The sequence below is a fragment of the Danaus plexippus genome, chromosome 31, assembly GCF_018135715.1.
Source record: "Danaus plexippus chromosome 31, MEX_DaPlex, whole genome shotgun sequence".
Taxonomy (NCBI): domain Eukaryota; kingdom Metazoa; phylum Arthropoda; class Insecta; order Lepidoptera; family Nymphalidae; genus Danaus; species Danaus plexippus.
This window is the reverse complement of record NC_083558.1, coordinates 139,012-156,979: the sequence shown is the minus strand read 5'-3', so window position 1 is coordinate 156,979 and position 17,968 is coordinate 139,012. Positions and strand designations below refer to the sequence as shown.

The window sequence follows — 17,968 nt, the reverse complement described above, 5'->3', positions numbered from 1 at the left end:
TTTTGTAATGGCAACATTTGAGTATCAACTTATGTTTTAAAACTAGGAGTACTGGCTTCAGTCATTTTGTAAGACTTTACTGGAAGTAACGAACACTAAAGTCAGGACTTATCTATTTTTTAACACTCATAAGAATACAAAATGTTAATAATTTTCTAGTTTAAGTATCTATGTCTCTGTGTCATTCTATGTGTCTCTGTGTCACTCTATGTGTCTCTGTGTCACTCTATGTGTCTCTGTGTCACTCTATGTGTCTCTGTGTCACTCTATGTGTCTCTCTGTCACTCTGTGTCACTCTATATGTCTCTGTCACTCTGTGTCACTCTATATGTCTCTGTGTCACTCTATGTGTCTCTGAGTCACTCTATGTGTCTCTGTGTCACTCTGTGTCTCTGTGTCACTCTATATGTCTCTGTGTCACTCTATATGTCTCTGTGTCACTCTATGTGTCTCTGTGTCACTCTATGTGTCTCTGTGTCATTCTATGTGTCTCTGTGTCACTCTATATGTCTCTGTGTCACTCTATATGTCTCTGTGTCACTCTGTGTCTCTGTGTCACTCTGTGTCTCTGTGTCACTCTATGTGTCTCTGTGTCACTCTATGTGTCTCTGTGTCACTCTATGTGTCTCTGTGTCACTCTATATGTCTCTGTGTCATTCTATGTGTCTCTGTGTCACTCTATATGTCTCTGTGTCATTCTATGTGTCTCTGTGTCACTCTATGTGTCTCGTGTGTCTCCAAGTATCTCTCTCTGTCTCTGTGTCTCCAAGTCTCTCTCTCTGTCTCTATATAAGCAGCATGTCGCCAATGAAACGCCGTATATTTCTCTATATTTAATAACAAGCTATTCATAACCTTACATACATTAATTCATTACAAAAATACTCTTACATCAACACGGGCCGCTCCCCGCTCCTCGCTCCGGGCCTGTTCTTAACTTATATTTTAACAGACGGACACATATGCGGTATATTACGCGAAAGGGTTTTTTTAATATTCGTTTTAATTTGTTATAATTCCATTAATTCAAAATACAATGTCAATTTTAATTCATAATTGTTTTCATTACAAGGGTTGCATGTCGTGTATATATGTGTGTGTGTGTATATATATATATGTGTGTGTGTATGCGTGTGTGTGTGTGTGTGTGTGTATGCGTGTGTGTCTGTGTGTGTCTCTCTCTTTGTGCGTGTGTTCGCTCCTAGTTCCTCACGGCCGACTCCAGACACACCTCCGAGGCTCGTTCCGCGAGGTCGGTCGCTATCTGGAAGCATGCAGTTAGTGGGTTAGTGTCAGACCTCACACCTCAAGTACAACTTGTTCAATGTTTTTGAAGTGGAACTTCTTTTGCGACTTCCATCAAGGTTGCGTTAAACGTTCAACGCCCCTGGGACGGAGCGAGAGCGAATGTTGGCAAGCAGTAGTGACTTGACGCTCTGTTCATTATTTTTTCCTTATTTATACATGATGTCTTGTGTCGCGTGTCTATGTAGTGAGCACCTTAGTGGCGGCGGCGGCGGCGCAGTCCGGGGGCAGTCTGAGGGCCGCCAGCAGGGCCGCCATGTGAGGCGCGGGCCGGCCCCCCGCGAGAGACAGCTGCACCAGCCGGGCGCCCATCTCCGAGTGAGCCGCCGCCTGCTTCGGACTCCTTGAGACGCGAGGTCAACATAGAATGGAACAAACGATTCGTTACTTCAATAGAAAATATTTCTTATATCAAATCGCCCCACTCTTACTCATTAAGACTATGTATAAAATATTTAAATTTCCTGTAATGTTAAATAATGTTTGGCGAAACTAGCTGGTGACGTCATCAGCTCAGCTAAATGACCAGTCACTCGCTATGACCAGCCCGTGTGTAACTGACCTGGGTTCAAACTGTGCCAGAGCCCTACATGCGGCTGTCAGGGAGGGGCGGAGCGCCTTCAGCCCGTCCCCGGCGGCGGCTCCCCCCGCGTTTACCACTTCTCGGATCTGTAACACACAGACACACACATGTCTCAGAGGATCTTCATCACGCCCTCGTCCTTCCGTCTACGTTCATCGTATCCTCACCTCCTCGCACAGGCGCAGGTAGTGTGTGAGCGCGTCCGCGGCGGGGCTCCAGCCGCGGACCAGGTGCTGGCGGGACGCGGCGCTCAGCTCGCACACCACGCCCGAGATGCTCGACAGCTTGTCTGGGAACAGACGGACACTCAGTGAGTGAGTGGTCAGGACGGACACGACCTTCATCAATAGTAATATATATGTGGTGACTGACCGGAGAGCACGGCACCAGTGAGCAGTTCCTCGACCAGCACACGGTGAGCCTCCGTCCACTCCTGGGCGGCCACCAGGTGTTCGGCTTGAAGCAGCGGCTTGTGCTGCAATAGTATAAGGATCGGTCATCAGTACGAGACTATTAAACACATATAAAGCTAGTTTTATATTATATTATAATGCTTGACATATGATAGTGTGAGTACTATAGTTTCATCAAAACGTGCTTAGCATATTCACCTCATACTTGGCTCTCCAGGCTTGTGCTGCCAACAGCCAGGTGTGAGGTATCCTCAGCCTCTTCATCAGAGCCAGGCGCTCCTCGTCCACTGGACCCTCGAATTTGGAGGGCGCGTTGCGGTTCAGCACTTGACGGATGAGATGACCTCGCCTGGAACAATGACTTGTTACAGTTTGTACGAAGAAGAAGTCAGATCATATATATATATATATATATATATATAGATAACTCACAGTGTGTCGTCGGGAAGGTAGGCCAACACCTGCACGGCCAGGTGCCAGCTGCCGGCCGCCTCCAGCTGTTCAGCCGTTCCCGTGACACTGCTGGAAGACGACACGCCCAGCCACGACCCCACCAGGAAGCTGGAGTATGATACAGGACAGACATCAACCAAGACTGTACGTGTAAGGAATGTCTGTATATGTTTGTATGTCGCAGGCCGTTTGTATGTTTCGTCCGTTTACAAATTGCCTAATTCAGATTACAAGTTGTCGGCATGTTCCTAGTGTTAGCTAAGGTTAGGTTCATGTTTATAAAATGCCAAAGCCGTGTGTATGTCTGTCTGTATATATCCCCGTACCTCAGGGAACAGTCCATCGTGTCCGGTGTGTAGGTGTGCGTGTCGGTCCGCGGCCGGCCCTGGGTGGCCCTGGCCTTCAGCAGCTCGTAGCGGAGGTCGCGCCACGGAGACGGGTTGTTATCCTGGATACATTATTATATATACATAAGTTTTTGTGCTTTAAACGGCAACTGGTCTTCGAAGTTCAGAAATAACTGTATATATATATATCTCGGCCGTCAGCGGTATATAGTATAGTCTGCGCGTCTCACCAGCCGTGCGTCGTATCGCTCCTGGTAGGCGGGTCGCGGATGCTGCACGCTCATCTCGTCGTCCGTGAGGTAGCTCTCGTACGTGCGCAGGATCTGTTCCAGGGTCGGCACCTGCGGGCAGATGTAGCTGGAACGACATTAATAAACATTACGTATTTGCTCTCTCTGTTTTATTTCTTTACCTGAACATCTCTGAACACTCTTCTCCTCATATAATATTTTCCTTACACACCAAGTTTATATATAATCTTAACGACAACACTACAATTATCTCCCCTCCATACATCATCGTCTCTACTGACCAGGCGACCGCCAGCAGTACTCTCAGCCAGTCGCACTTCTCGAAGTACCCTCGGGGGCGTAGTCCCGCCAGGAGACTGATGGTGGCCCGCCGCGACTCCGCCACCAGCCCCTCCGCCCCGCACTCCCTCCACACTCGCAGCTGGCGCTCCAAGAGGCTCTTGAAGGCCGGGTCACCTGACACCAACATACATATAAGAAGTTAGTACAAATTAAATATTCTCAGAGCGACTGCTTCCATCAAATGCTGTACAATATTTTAGTTTTCATGTTAAAGGAGAACGGACACACAGACACACGTTACACGTCAGTAAGCTCACCGCTGGCCTGTGTTATGATAGCGGCCATGTTGAGGTCTCCCTTGTCTCTGGCGAGCTTGCAGGCCTCCAGGGTCCTGCCACCTACCACCAGCCACCACACCTTGCTGCTGTGAGCGTCGTACTCTGCAAATGTCACAGTTACATTATTTACAGGTCTCATAATGGTTCCACTGACAATATACTATACGTTACTCCTAACGTATCAGCTTGTCTATCACTAATCATTGTGGTCATTCCCAATAATGTCGGATTCTTTTTTGTCACAAGCAACCATCAGCGAGTGTCTTTGTTAGTGACCATAACTCTGGCGCTACATATATGTAAGTCATGATAACTCATCAGTGATGCATAATGACCCACCATCAATATCTTCCAGGTCTCCGGGCTGCTCCAGCTCCTCGTCCGTGGACCGCTGCACCACCTCCTTCAGCCACTCCACCAGCCGCTGGTGCTGAGACACCACATACTGCTCCGTGTTACCCGGAACACCTGCATACACACACACACACGATCTACTTCACCGTTACAATCTTCATATATATATGATATGATATAGTTAGTCACCATCATTCTCCAGGTCCAGCCCCCACAGCGCCTCACACAGCTTCCACACCTGGACGCAGTACTGTCCTGACACGCCGAACTGGAATGAACAAACAGACACGTGTTACAAACATTAACAATAACTTCATTATTAATAACATTATCGCTCCTTGTGGGTGTGTGTGCTTGAGTTCCGACCTTGGGTTTATAGTCCTCAGCCACCTTGGCGTGCTCCAGCAGCTTAGCGAGGAGTCTCCTCCTCTGAAGAGGTTCCTGTCGCACGACGAGTCGCGGACAGATCGGTCGTGTCGTGTCCGTGTCGGAACACTCCAGCAGGCTGTTCAGCTGCCGTGACAGGCACTCCTGGGGAGGAGGAGCATCAGACGTGTATACAAAACTTTTTATCTCGCTACTCAAGTCAACACACAGCAGGTTCTGTGCTGTATGAACATTCGTCACCGACCATGGCCGCAGTCCCCTCCGGCGCTCCGAAGGCCACCCGCAGCAGCACTTGGTCGCTCCAGTCGTGCTCCGCCCGCCCCGACACGTACAGACCTAGGTCTCCCAGGTCCGACGCTGTGGATGACGACACTTGTCATACTAGGAATACTTATGTATAGGTATGTTCTTAAAACTATGATAATCAATGTGTATATGAAACTGTACGGGAGCAGCCGAAGTATGTGCTGATAGGACTCAGCGTTCATGAGATACGGTCTGACGGACGGACAGGCTGGTCGAAGGGACAGACAAAGGTCTCAGCTGGGTAGCCATACTACCCTCAGGACACAATAGCCTTTTAATGTTAGAGAGCAGCGTGTATATATTTTAAGAGCATTTAGTCTTCGGTCCACATCACTCATTCGTTTCCTATGAATGCTCTCTGTGAGGTTCAGGAGAACAGTCATCCACACAGTATGTGTGTGCGGGCCTGACCTGGTGGGAGGTGGTCGGCTGCGGCTGTGGTGGAGTGTACCACCATGACCCCCGGCCGGCCACACCAGCGAGACAGCCGGGCTCGGGACACGGACAGGTCCACCAGGGAAGATGCTGACATACGACCTGGACACAAACATACATACATATATATATAGAAGTAGTTTTAAGACAACATTTAAACAATGACTTGTGTGTGTGTGTGTGTGTCTCAGCTCACCGGCTATGGTCTCCCTGAAGGGTGGTATCTTCTTGTGGTACTTCAGCACCACAGTGTGAGGGTGAACTGTTATGGGACGCGCCATCACCTCCGACACTGGAACATATGACGACACACATATATATACTCCTTAAAAACAGATGTTCTATTATACATGTATACACATGTCTTACCTTCCGGCTGCACTTGTGTAGAGTCCACGGTCTGCACCACCTCCCGGATGGTGTCGCTGGTGGGGTGTGGTGACGTCATCGCCGCGTGAGGCACCAGCTGGTCCCCGGAGAACGAGGATACCTCCTCCATCATGTCCGCTGGCGACGGAACGGAACAGATAATACTATAGAATAAATATATATGTGTGTGTGTGTGAGTGTGTATGTGAGAGTGTGTATGTGGGTATGTACCGGCGCCGTCGGCGTACAGGCTGGCCTTCATCAGCTGCAGGCGGTGGCTGCCGCGGTGTTCCAGGCGGGCCAGCTCACTCGTGGGGCTCTTCACACACACACCTGCAAATATTACATCATTTACATAACTTGCCACCCCCGACTAGACGCTCTGCAGACGTAGATCTTGTGTGGGAGCTCACCTCCGTCCTGGTACAGACTGTTCTGGTCCCCATCCTCAGTGACGTCCATAGTGAAGCCTGGAATGTATTACAAGAGAACAGAGTTAGTGAGTTCACGCTAGATGTACTGCAGCTAGTCCTCGTGTTAAGACGTCTCGGGCTTTTCGTTTGATTAATCTGACACAGACAGCGCCATCTGCCGGGACAATTCGTGAGTCTCAACCCTCCGCGGCGTCGCGTACTGACGTGCACACGTTGAGTGGAATTATATATACAAGCTAACCTTTATTAGTTCCGTTCAACAGGTTGAGTGATGTCTGCTCCATGTACTCGTCTCTCCCTACGGAGGTTGTTGACAGGCCGAGGGTGAGGCCGGGGCCCGCTGGACCCGCCCCGGACCCGCTCAGTCCCGGCCCCGATGTAGCCGGAGCGACCGGACCTCCGAGACCTCCTAGACCTGGCTGCTGGCCGGCAGACGGTGGCGGCGGCTTAGGAGCTGGAATTTATGGATAGATATTTCAATTATTACCAAAGAAATATATATTTTTAATCTGTCCAGCCTCGAATCTGTGATTTCGCTACAGGGGAATTCCCAGGTCTATCCACTAATCATCACGTGTCTATGTATACAGTATATATGACTCACGTGCTGCAGACTGCTGTAAGTTCTGGTCCACCAGCTGTCTCTTGAGTATGTTGGGTGTGATGTCGTCCTCCTCATCCGAGTCAGTCAGGCCGTACTTGCTGAAGTGTTCCACCTGCAACGTGATGCAGCACGTGAATCACTTAACCTGGACAGTTTAACTCGTCGTGGTGACTGAGATTATTATAGTATAACACTACTTTTGAACTCGAGTTTAACCGGATTAAGTTATTGATAATTGAAACAAGATGGTTAAATTTTCTCGACATTTAGCGGCAGCGCCATCTCGTGACGAGTGGACGGAACTATTAGCTATACGTTTACACCTTCCTATTGTTAACTTTTGTGAACAAGTAGAAATGTTAACGAGAACGTTTTAGACTGTTCTAGTAACCGGATCGTCGTGTGTACAAAGCCGCTAGGTCTGTTTCGAGTCTTGGGAAGTGACACACAACCGACACAACCGACTTTACCTCCGATGATATCCGTCTTTTCTATTGAACACCTTACTTATTCTCGTCGCTCATCAAACCCTCATAGAGAGCTGTTGAAACTTGGAACACTATGAACTAGGGTTGTACCAACTACCGTTCAGCTAGACTGATCGCTATGTACATGTGTGTGTGTAATATATGACGTGCACCAACCCTGAACACCCAGCTGCCCGTCTGCGGCCTGTACTCTATGAACTTGGTGTCGTGCTTGTCACACACCCGCCTCAGCTTGCCCTCGTAGTCCATCTTCAGTAACCTGTCGATCAGTCATCATTAGCCGTCTCCAATCTCTCTTCAGCTCACACCTGGATGGAGTGCTGTACCTGTCGGGTTCCGTGACGGGCCTCCTCTCGGTCTTGTCGCGGGGCCAGACCCTCTCAAGCGTGACCACGGCCCGGCGGTTGAGACCCGAGCCGACCGGCGGCTTCCCCTCGTCCTCGGGGTAGATGATCACCTCCTTGTTCAGGAAGTGGACTGCAAGAGAAAAGATACCGTGACACTTCTAAATACTACTTGAGAGACCTTATTTGGCAGGTGTTGCAGGTGTATCAATGTATGTGTGTGTGTCCATACCCAGGTGGTCCAGGTCGAGGCCGGCCACGTCGATCTCACAGTCGTAGAACACGTTCCCGTAGTTCTTCCTGCCGATGGTGAGGTGAGGCACGCGGCAGGTACCATCGGGTCGGAGATACTCTGGAACACATGTGCTGTTATATTACACTCGACCTATGTGTGTATGTGTGTGTGTGTGTGTGTGTGTGTGTGTGTGTGTGTGTGTGTGTGTGTGTGTGTGTGCGTGCGTGCGTGCGTGCGTGCGTGCGTGCGTGCGTGCGTGCGTGCGTGCGTGCGTGCGTGCGTGCGTGTGTGTGTGTGTGTGTGTCGTATACCAACCAGTCATCTCCTCCAGGCTGGGTATGGTGTAGTATCCCGGCCTCGTCAGCTTGACCCCGGCCGGGTGGGGCGCGACCTCCCGGGGGGGAATATTCTCCTCCTCGGATACTGAAATCGTAATATATACAGAATTCAATGGTGTGCGTTCGTCTGTTCGTTACCGCCTAGCTCATCGACTATAAGTCAGTATATCAACTCAAAGTGCACCTACTGCTATACGCTACAACTAGTCTCCGCGTCTCTACTCGCTACATTCTACTCTACGTATAGTAACCGTATCGTCCGTTTATCTGGTGAGAGATTTTCTCGCATTTCGTACATCCCGGTAGTTTGCCCCAGCGGTGACAGCAGAACGTTAGCGAGTCGCTTGACTCTAGGGGTTGGGGTTATGGGGGGTTACAGGGGGTTACAGGGGTTCAAGACAACAATTTTAAAGTCACAGGACATTAATATTCTTTACTTGCACATCCTTGCCGTGTTTACGATACCTTTGTCCCTGCCTCCCCGGACCAGCTCCCTGACGGAGCTCTCCGCGTCCAGAGACCCCGGCAGAGGGCGCAGGGGCAGAGACGACAGCCTGAGGAGATACAGACACATATATATATATATAGTTTGCTCGCTGTCACTATAGGGAAAAACCTAGTATATTCAGTTTAGGACGTTTCTAACAAACAAAGTCTTGCTATTCCTATCCTAATCTGTATATTTACCAGCTGGCCCGTCTGTCCGGCACCTGCGGCGGGAGCTCCTTCTCTGTGAACACATTTGTCAATTTGTACGAACCACATCAATATGGACACAGCCGTCAGGGAAAAGGAAATCTCAAACAATATAAGAAACTATAATTTGCAATTTACTTTCATCAATTAATAACTAACGAGTTTCAACACAGACTAAAAATAACGTATAGTGTTGTACCAACAAAATAGTGACGTGACAACCGATATACAAGTTTATTCGAAAATATATGTAATCACATCACTAGTGTGGACTTGTATTTTAGCATCAATGTTCGTATATGGAATCATTAGTACGTGCATACTACACTTTATCCATGACTTTGTCTGCTTACAATCGGAGTTGGCTTTAGAATACCGTACAGTGTGCACAAAAACAAAATGGCGACTATCAATCAGCGCTATCTGCCGCCCGTGCCTCGTCACTACGCGGAGTGAGACGCCACACTCACCCAGGTCGGGGTACAGCCTCGCAGCCGGCTCACTGTCAGCCGGCTTCTCATTTTCCTTCCAGGAGTTTGAGTTCTTCGGAGACGCGAGCCTTGAAAAAAAATACAACTGATGAAATCTGTACACTGGATCCATTTTGATGTTAATTCCACTGTTAGATAGATCAGTGAGTGCGGAGATGAGTTTTATACGACACACATACGGAATGTATCGCCTGAGAGGAATTTTATGGTCGTTTTAAAATTACAGAAGAATACTAAGGACTATTTTATATGTATATGTTTGTATATGTGTGTCTGTATGTGTGTGCCTGTCTGTGTGTTCGTGCGTGCGTGTAGTATCTCACCAGCTGCCGTGCCGATTCGCCGCTGCGTCGCTCTCTGTAACGTATTAATACAATATTTAACATCATCATAAGACACTCAAGTCTCGTCCTGGTCCGCACGCCACGGTTCAGTCTTCAAAGTCAATGTACCGCGCGCTATAGGAGGCAGCAGGTGCGAGTCCCGGTTAAGTGATCTAATGTCTTATTCTATATTCAACTTTCTTCACCGCATCGCACCGCTGCCTCTAACCTCTTTAAGATAACTTTTACTTCTCTAGCTACGTTTCGCTCAAACTAAACACTGTCAGTTTGTAGTCCGTCACTCGTTCACCTCATCTCGACGATAGATACGGACAAACTGTCAGTGTGTAGTCTGCGGCTGACTGGTAGTGAGGGTAGTGTATCGAGTACTAACGCGTGTGTTCGCCGTCGACCTTGTCGTGTTCTGCCGCCGGGCGCTCCTCGCCGCCGTTCTGTTGACTCTCCTCCAGCGACCTGTGTGTATCGTAACCATCAGTCCATGTGTGTATGTGCGTGTGTGTCTGTCCGTGTGCGAGAACCCCTCACCTGTCGGCTGGCGGCCTGTTCCTCAGCACGAGCCTCTTCCTGCTGGGTCGTGTCGTCAGCTTGTCCTCCACGCTGGCGTCTCCCTCCTCCAGGCCGTCGAACAGAGACTTCTGGAACCACAGGCCGTCACCCTTCGTTATCTATCTATCGTCAGAGGTCATCGACCCCTTATCTTATTCATTTATTATCTCTGACCTTGTCATGCTTGTGAGGCCCGGGCCGGACCGTGACCCTGGTCCTGTTGTTGGGCGACACCTTGTACGAGTCCAGCACCGCCCTCACCGCCGAGGGGTTGGTCGGCTTCAGCACCTCCTCGGTAGATGTCGCTGGTGTGTATCACAGTTTATTATAATATAAGAAACAGCCGAATTACTTGTGTATAAGCGTGTGGTTCACCTGTGTCCGGAGCGAGGTCTTTGAAGAGCGGAGTGTCGTAGGGTCTCGCTACTAGAGTGAGTATTTGTTCGTGCACGTTGGACGAGCCGCCCAGCGGAGCCCTGTACATACAGACAGCTATATGTACTGTGATCAATGCGAGGGTAGGAATGTACGGGATCCTGTCGCTGGCGAATGTCACGTGACCAGCGAGCGGGGCCCAGCCATTCCCACTACAGCCGATACAACTAATGTCTTATTAGGAACATCAAAGTGCTAGTCACCCCGCGACGCTGGCGTTGTTGACTTGCGTGGCGCCCAGCGAGCCCAAGGTGTTGTTGAACAGACCTCCGCCCACGCCCGAGTCTGCACAAAACAAACATATACATGTGTATTGTTGAAAAATAATTTTATATACAAGTTTTCGTCGTCCGCCGATAGAGGCGCTGCTCTTTTCCTCTCCGCTCACGTCGCTTCTGTAATGACGCTTTGTAAAGGAATATATCGTGTCTTATACGAAATCTGACAAGCGTTTTTATGTATTCACACACACACACACACACACACACACACACACACACACACACACACACACACACATATATATATATATATGTAATTCTTCTTATAATACACATATAAGTAAGTTCCGTAGTTTTGCTGGAGCCTCCGCTCGCCGCTCTATACAACTAACATACAATCAGAATAAAATAAAAACAACAGGTTTCTGTCCGTACCGGTTCTGAAGGTGTTCTGAGCTGGCTGCTGGAACAGAGAGCCCGTCCCTCCCAGTGTACCGAAGCCCGAGTTGGCCGGCTTGGACTGGAACGATGAGCCCAGGCCGCCGCCTAGACCTGGCGACACACGCAGCAAATGTTAGACTGGCAACACTTAATGCACATGGAGACGTTTTCATTTCTTATCTGTGCCATGATTGAGACGAGTCATATTTTTTTTATTTGAATGGCAAGATGACAAAGAAAGTTCTGACCCCGCCGTCTACGGAACACTGTCTTCCTTATGTCGAGTATCACCTCTATATAGCTATCCTATCATTATCATATCGTTGTCATATCATACCGAGGGTAGGTTGTGTGTTGAATCCGAACGAGGGCGTCGTTGTCGCCGGCTTCCCGAACGTGTTGTTCCCGAACAGGCTGGAGCCCGAGGTGTTGGTGCCGAAGCCCGTGGAGCCGAACGCTGGAGGAGGATCGAGATGTTACTGGACTGATCGTGATGACGCTTTTATGATGGGATAGACGCTTCGCCGGGAGACGCTTCTTCATACAAACATGTCGAGCTTTTCATCACCAATAGCCCGCGCCTCTCATCTGACGCCGAGTATATTTAAGTCTCTACAGTGAACCACCGGTCGTGTCGCGAGGCGTGCTGGGTGCAAGGAATAAGGCCATGCTTCATAAGCATAGCGCCTTGTATACAAACAGATAAAGCTGTGTACACACCGAGGGGAAATAAACAGAACTAATTATAAGAGTTTTTGGCATGACTTTACAAGTACAACAGCAGCGTCTGTCTGTACCCTGAGACCCGTTCCTCACACACAATACACACGGGACGCGCGCTGATACAGTGTTTGTTGATTGTCTGTCTGTTCGTTACGTCTGATCCCCGGAACGGCTGGACCGATTTTGAAGGGACTTAACGGCCGGTAGGTGGAGTAATGAGGAGTGACTCGGCTACTTTTTATCCCGATCCCGATATCACAGACACAATCACAGTACAGTCCGATGTACAGATACTTTCTTCTCTTCTTTCTTATATATATTACTTAGCATGGCTCGTGCAAGCCCTGGCCCCGCGGCGCTCACATACCGGGCGTGGTGGTGCCGAAGCTGGCCGTGGTGGTGTTAGTTTTGGCGAACATGCCGGTGCCGAAGCCCCCGAAGCCCGAGCTGGGGGTGGAGCCGAAGCCCGTGGTCGCCGGCTTGCTGTTGAACAACCCTCCCGGCTGGAAGAGGGAAAATACGACGATGACAGACACAGCCTGAACCGAGTCATGTTTGTATGTATGGGAGGTTGTATGGAGAGTATCACATATATAGAGAGAGAGTAAATGAGTCATCATATAGTACTTATATTCTATAGCACATTTCAACTCCTTTGTTTCTTGTATCACAAAACACTCATACACGAGGTCCACAACGACAGACTCCTGTATAGTCAGTGCGAGTGATTTCGCTGGTTTAGGAGATGTTCCTGAACAAGTACACCCAGCAGACAGACACACTCTATCAGATCTGGCCTGACTGCTCACCTGGTTCTGCGTGTTGGCTCCGAAGCCGAATGTGGATGTGGCGGTGCCGAAGGCCGGGGCTTGGGTCGTCGTTGTTGAGAAAAGACTTGTGCCTGGAATTAAACACACACACATACACATGGATGTACATACACAAGCCTGCGTGTTTACCGTATCACAAGCACGCCCCGCGTCTTCACGCGCGCGTTTGTAACCTCACCGGTGTTGGTGGTGGCGCCGAAGGCCGGCTTGTTGGCTCCGAACAGGCCCGTGGTCTGCGCCCCCGGCTGCGCGCCGCCCCCGAACGAGAAGGTATCTGGAGATATCAGCGTATGGGCGTAAGTAAACGCGAGCGAGCCGGCTCCGGCTGCTTTAATACTACATAAGATACGCACTGGTCTGTCCGAAGGCCGGGGCGGAGCCGATGCTGGACGAGCCGAAGAGACTCGGGGCGCTGGTCGTGGCGGGCTGGCCGAACGCTGCACAGAGGGTGTATTAGACAGGAGCGTCTCGCTATCAGACGCGCTGGAGACATGTTCGTGTAACTATTCTACAATAAGCAACACGCGTTCACACCGAGCACGAGTCGCTGCGGCCAGGGACGCCGCGACTCGCCGGCAGGCGGCGCTGGTATAGCTGCACACGTATTGTTCGCCTACACACTATTCTCCCTGATTCCATGTTAACCACAGCGACGAAGTCGGACACAACCGCTAGTATATTTTTTTAAGCTTACTGAATACTGAGGCTACATCAACTGAAGTGATTATCATCACACAATTCTCTCTCGCTCGACTCTACCCTCACGGTCCTCGACACTCACTGGAGCTGGTTCCGAACAGCGGCTTGTTTTCCGTCTGCTGGAAGCCGAACACTCCGCTGGCTCCCTTCCTGCCGGCCACGTAGTCCTCCAGACGCAGCTCCTCCAGGGACTTACTCTCATAGTCCTGGAACACACAAACCCTCCACGTCAGTGTACCGAGCAACGAACCCTATCCTCCGCGCGCTGCCCGGTCGGAGTCGGCACCTTCATGCAGGTGATGCAGTGGTGTTTGATGTTCACGTTCTGCGAGGAGCCCGACTTCACCACCACGTCCGTCCCCACCACCGGGTTGTACTTCACGTGAGCCGTGCCCTGCGCCTGCTGGCCGAACCCGCCTGGAGGAAGGTTCATAGCATCAAACTAAGATCAACAGAATCACCGCGCGTGGCTCTCATCCTAGCATTAACTAAAAAATATATTATTAAAATCTAATAAATCTGTAGGTATTTTTTTCACCTTGGGCAATAAGTTAGACCAAAAACATAAGATCATCTTGTCAGTCATTAACTTCCTCGACGGCGAGTACGCGGAATTATCCGAAGCTAGTCACGAGGGTTTGCACTATGTGAGCTGAGAGACGCGCTGTCTCCCCAGTGAGTAACCCGCGAGCCCACTGCGGGGCGTGGCGGGTAACATAGGGCTCCCAATGTATGTACGTATGGTTCCCAAGATTAATATAACAAGGTACAGATCTCTGTTTACTGCACGCCGATAGTTTAGAGTCTACATCGGACAAACGAGTAGTGAGGTGAACAGTGTCAGCGACTCACCGGCGCTGTTAATGAACAGGCCCGTCCCGAGGGTATTGTTCTGCTGGCCGAAGATCCCCGTGGAGGTGGAGGGCTGGGACCCGAACAGGCCTCCGCTGGGGGCCGGGGCCGAGCCCGCACCGAACCCGAACCCTGACACAGGTAATAATGATAAAAATCAACTTCGGAGCACTCTGTCCTGGTGACACCTTCATTGAATACTATATTAATCATGCTTGGCAACACTGTGACCCGCTCTTCGTGCCGGCTATACCACTGACGGCTTTAATATATATATGCACAGTTTATTATCTGTGCCTCTGCGAGCGTCACGTGTCACCGAGTATCTCCAGGTGTTCACCTGTAGCAGGCTTAGCTCCGAAGGCGCTTGTGTTCTGGTTGTTGGCGAACAGTCCCCCGCTGGTGTTGTTGAACAGCCCGCCGCTGGAGGTCCCTCCGAACCCGAAGCCGGACGAGCCGAAGCCGGAGGAGGTGGACGTGGTGCCCCCGAATAGACCGCCCGACGTGTTCGTGGAGCCGAATAGACCTGGTGCATTACAAGCGTTACTCCGGGCGGCTGACGGACGTGTCCAGGTGAATGTCACCTGGGTGACTATATGATTATATTTTTTGTCCGAAATTTAAGCTGTAAATCATAAATCAGTTTCGAATGCCATCTAGAACGTGTGCGACATCTATCGGTCTCATCGTAAGCGACCAGCTGCGGTCTCAATACAAAACCCGTTTGGTTGTTCCCTGCAGATGAACTTTTATCAGCCAACAGATGTCGCTGGCAACATATTTATGTATTTGATATAATGAACCGCAACACAGTGTACTGATAGGACTCAGCGCTCATGAGGTACGGTCTGACGGACGGAAAGGCTGGTCAGTCAGACTCGCGTCCACGAGTTACCTCCGCCTGTAGCCGGTTGCTGGGCGGCGGTGGCGCCGAAGGCCGGGGCTGCTCCGAAGCCACTGGTGCTGGCCGCAGGTTTGAAACCACTGAACGGTGATGATGTACTGGCCCCGGCGTTGAAAGATCCTGGAATGAGACGTGAATTCACAGCGAAGGTTCAGAGGATGAACATTCCACTGACCTGACCTGACCGGCACAGGTCCATCCTGAGGTTTCATATACACTCATCAATGGGTACAATCGTCACAGATAATATAAGAGTACTGACCATATTTTATTAAATAAAAAAAAAACAAGCTTATTTAACGCTAATGATGGCAGGCGGATCAGTAATCTAGTTATCGTATTCAAAAAATGCCTCGCATCATTGTTCAACGAGCGGATACCCTGACTGGACCGATATTAACTATACACGGCTGAGAACCACTTCATAGCAACTGGCTATCGAATGACAAAAATCATATCGAAATCGCTCCATCCGTTCGAGAGCTGCGCCGCCACAGACAGACACACAGACATCGAACGTCGGGTAATAAATAAATTATGATAACTTTCTCTAGCTGCTTTTTCATTATTGTAATATCACTTAAATAGCTCTGTGTAGCCGCACCCTACTTTAAACAGTATATCACACGGCGGGACAAAGATCCAGGCTGTACTTTATACTAGCTCACCAAAGCTACTTCGTCCGCGTCACGTTCAGGATTGGCCCTGTCCGGGCGCCTCCGCACAGTCTCGGAGGCAGTGATTGATCAATTATGACTTTTAGAAATTAATTTTCAGTGAAACAAGATGAGGAGCGCCCTGTCTGTCTCCTGATTGGAAACTGCTCTCCCAGTTAATTTTCAGCCAGATCGTTACAGCTGTTCTTGTTAGAAACGGTTTAGCTGACACGTTTTATATAAAAGTCGTGTTTTGTTTGGGTTGCATGTGCGTGCATGCGATCCCATCTCGAAAACTGAGTATTTCACACAAGATACGGTCCGCAGTTATATGACCAGCACCAATGATAGCTTTGCAAGGACACAATACACCCTCTATTTCACTCACATATATGTATATTGTGGCCGATCAATTGTTACTCACCAAAGCCGGTGTTGGCGGCTCCGAAGGTCTGTTTTTGAAACATGATGTCTGTTCTCGGTTCACCCTTGATTAGCTACAGTATCAGATATTCATGTCAGATCTGAAACACGTATATATATGTACTGACATACATCTTCATCTCCTCGTATAATGCAGTTCAGAACTAATCATAAAGTAACCAAGAATAATATTTACATACAAAATATACAATTTTATGTGTGAAGTAGAAAAACAACTTAAAATGTCATTGCAATATTCAAAAATATCACTTCCGACACTTTAGTAGCTTTTGACCTTCGATCAGTCAACCACCAAAAATACTACCTATCTACAACACAGGTCAGGCCACGGACAAAGCCTTATATTGATATGTTTGTAGGCGCTTTAATTTTTTGAACACACACACAGATAAATTTCAATTTTGTGTTATTTTCAAAATATCAGGAAAATTTTAAATACGCATTGTCATACATGAAGTTACATGTAAGGGTATACAAGATTTATCTTAAGACTTAAATATACAATGTTCTGGTAATATGCAAAGTAACAAGTTGATGGTTGTTGTAAAATGATATAGCAGAATAATTTTTATAAAATAAAAAAATACATTTTTATGTGTTATAATATATGTTCGTTGGGACCTCTCATGAAAAACTAACTGTATACACACAGCAGGTCCTTCGTATACTATGACATATCCTTGGCATTCATACCTCCAATTACAATAGCTATAGTCGAGTTACAACACAGGATTATTTACAGGACATATAAAAAATACGAAATTGTTTTCAAGGATGCTAAGTTACAACAAAATAGATCGTATTGAAAATGTACAGATATATTCTGTGATTTGAACTAATGATATTTAAACTTTTTAGTCCCTATTCAATAACGTCTTCATGAAGATACTTAGAAATTAGAGACACGAAACAACTACGTTGTAACCAGGATTACTTCAATTTTTCACAATATTTGTCAAAAAAATAATTACGGTAGTAATATATATGAAACAGAAACAAGCAAAACAATTTTTTTTTAATAATATGATGATTTTACAGACTTTAAAGATACTTTTGTAAAAATAATAAGTAAAGCGGCGGTTAAAAATTTAACAGTATAGGTTAATACCTCCGCGGAGCTGAGAAATATACTATTGAAGTGTAATAAAAATTTACAACACTTACTTAAAGCATGGACCCCTTCTAAGATGTCCGAAAGAAAAGTTAAAAACTTACAAAACAATTTAATCACAATTATAAAGACTTAGTCTGCACTCTCCTAGCTGAAAACACAAAATTTTGCATAGTTGATAGCAGTGGCACAGATACAATATTTATATCGTTCGATCAAAATATTTAAAAAGCACAGATTATAAATAATATTTTCATCAAAATAGTGATAAGTTACAAAACTTTTTTTTTTAATGAGGTTTCATATTAT

The 17,968-nt window shown here is 48.1% G+C and overlaps 1 protein-coding gene across 1 annotated transcript; it reads right to left on the bottom strand.

Moving 5' to 3' along the window:
- Positions 1-820: 820 nt before the first annotated feature.
- LOC116778305 (nuclear pore complex protein Nup98-Nup96) lies at positions 821-17,867 on the bottom strand. Its single transcript, XM_061525804.1, has 48 exons — positions 17,713-17,867; positions 16,529-16,628; positions 15,440-15,568; positions 14,885-15,070; positions 14,545-14,676; positions 13,979-14,109; positions 13,775-13,898; positions 13,347-13,430; positions 13,172-13,267; positions 12,973-13,064; positions 12,531-12,666; positions 11,778-11,897; positions 11,435-11,551; positions 10,982-11,063; positions 10,719-10,819; positions 10,518-10,648; positions 10,323-10,432; positions 10,171-10,250; positions 9,777-9,810; positions 9,433-9,521; positions 8,954-8,996; positions 8,732-8,820; positions 8,244-8,351; positions 7,926-8,045; positions 7,676-7,826; positions 7,506-7,608; positions 6,862-6,973; positions 6,499-6,711; positions 6,237-6,293; positions 6,055-6,156; positions 5,824-5,961; positions 5,651-5,746; positions 5,431-5,556; positions 4,958-5,070; positions 4,693-4,857; positions 4,516-4,594; positions 4,312-4,440; positions 3,952-4,074; positions 3,634-3,808; positions 3,332-3,458; positions 3,081-3,202; positions 2,734-2,862; positions 2,500-2,650; positions 2,261-2,363; positions 2,056-2,177; positions 1,868-1,974; positions 1,501-1,648; positions 821-1,264 (listed from the first exon to the last, which is right to left on the bottom strand). Exons 2-48 carry the CDS (start codon positions 16,569-16,571, stop codon positions 1,202-1,204), a joined length of 5,331 nt encoding a protein of 1,776 aa, XP_061381788.1. The 5' UTR covers positions 16,572-16,628; positions 17,713-17,867; the 3' UTR covers positions 821-1,201.
- Positions 17,868-17,968: the final 101 nt, after the last annotated feature.

Excerpts from the sequence above, each read along its gene's own strand:
- LOC116778305 (XM_061525804.1), bottom strand. The coding sequence starts at position 16,571 with ATGTTTCAAAAACAGACCTTCGGAGCCGCCAACACCGGCTTTG. Across the intron at positions 8,821-8,953 it reads CCGGACAGACGGGCCAGCTG|GCTGTCGTCTCTGCCCCTGC; the intron begins GTAAATATACAG and ends GTATCTCCTCAG. Across the intron at positions 5,557-5,650 it reads CTTCAGGGAGACCATAGCCG|GTCGTATGTCAGCATCTTCC; the intron begins GTGAGCTGAGAC and ends GTTTGTGTCCAG.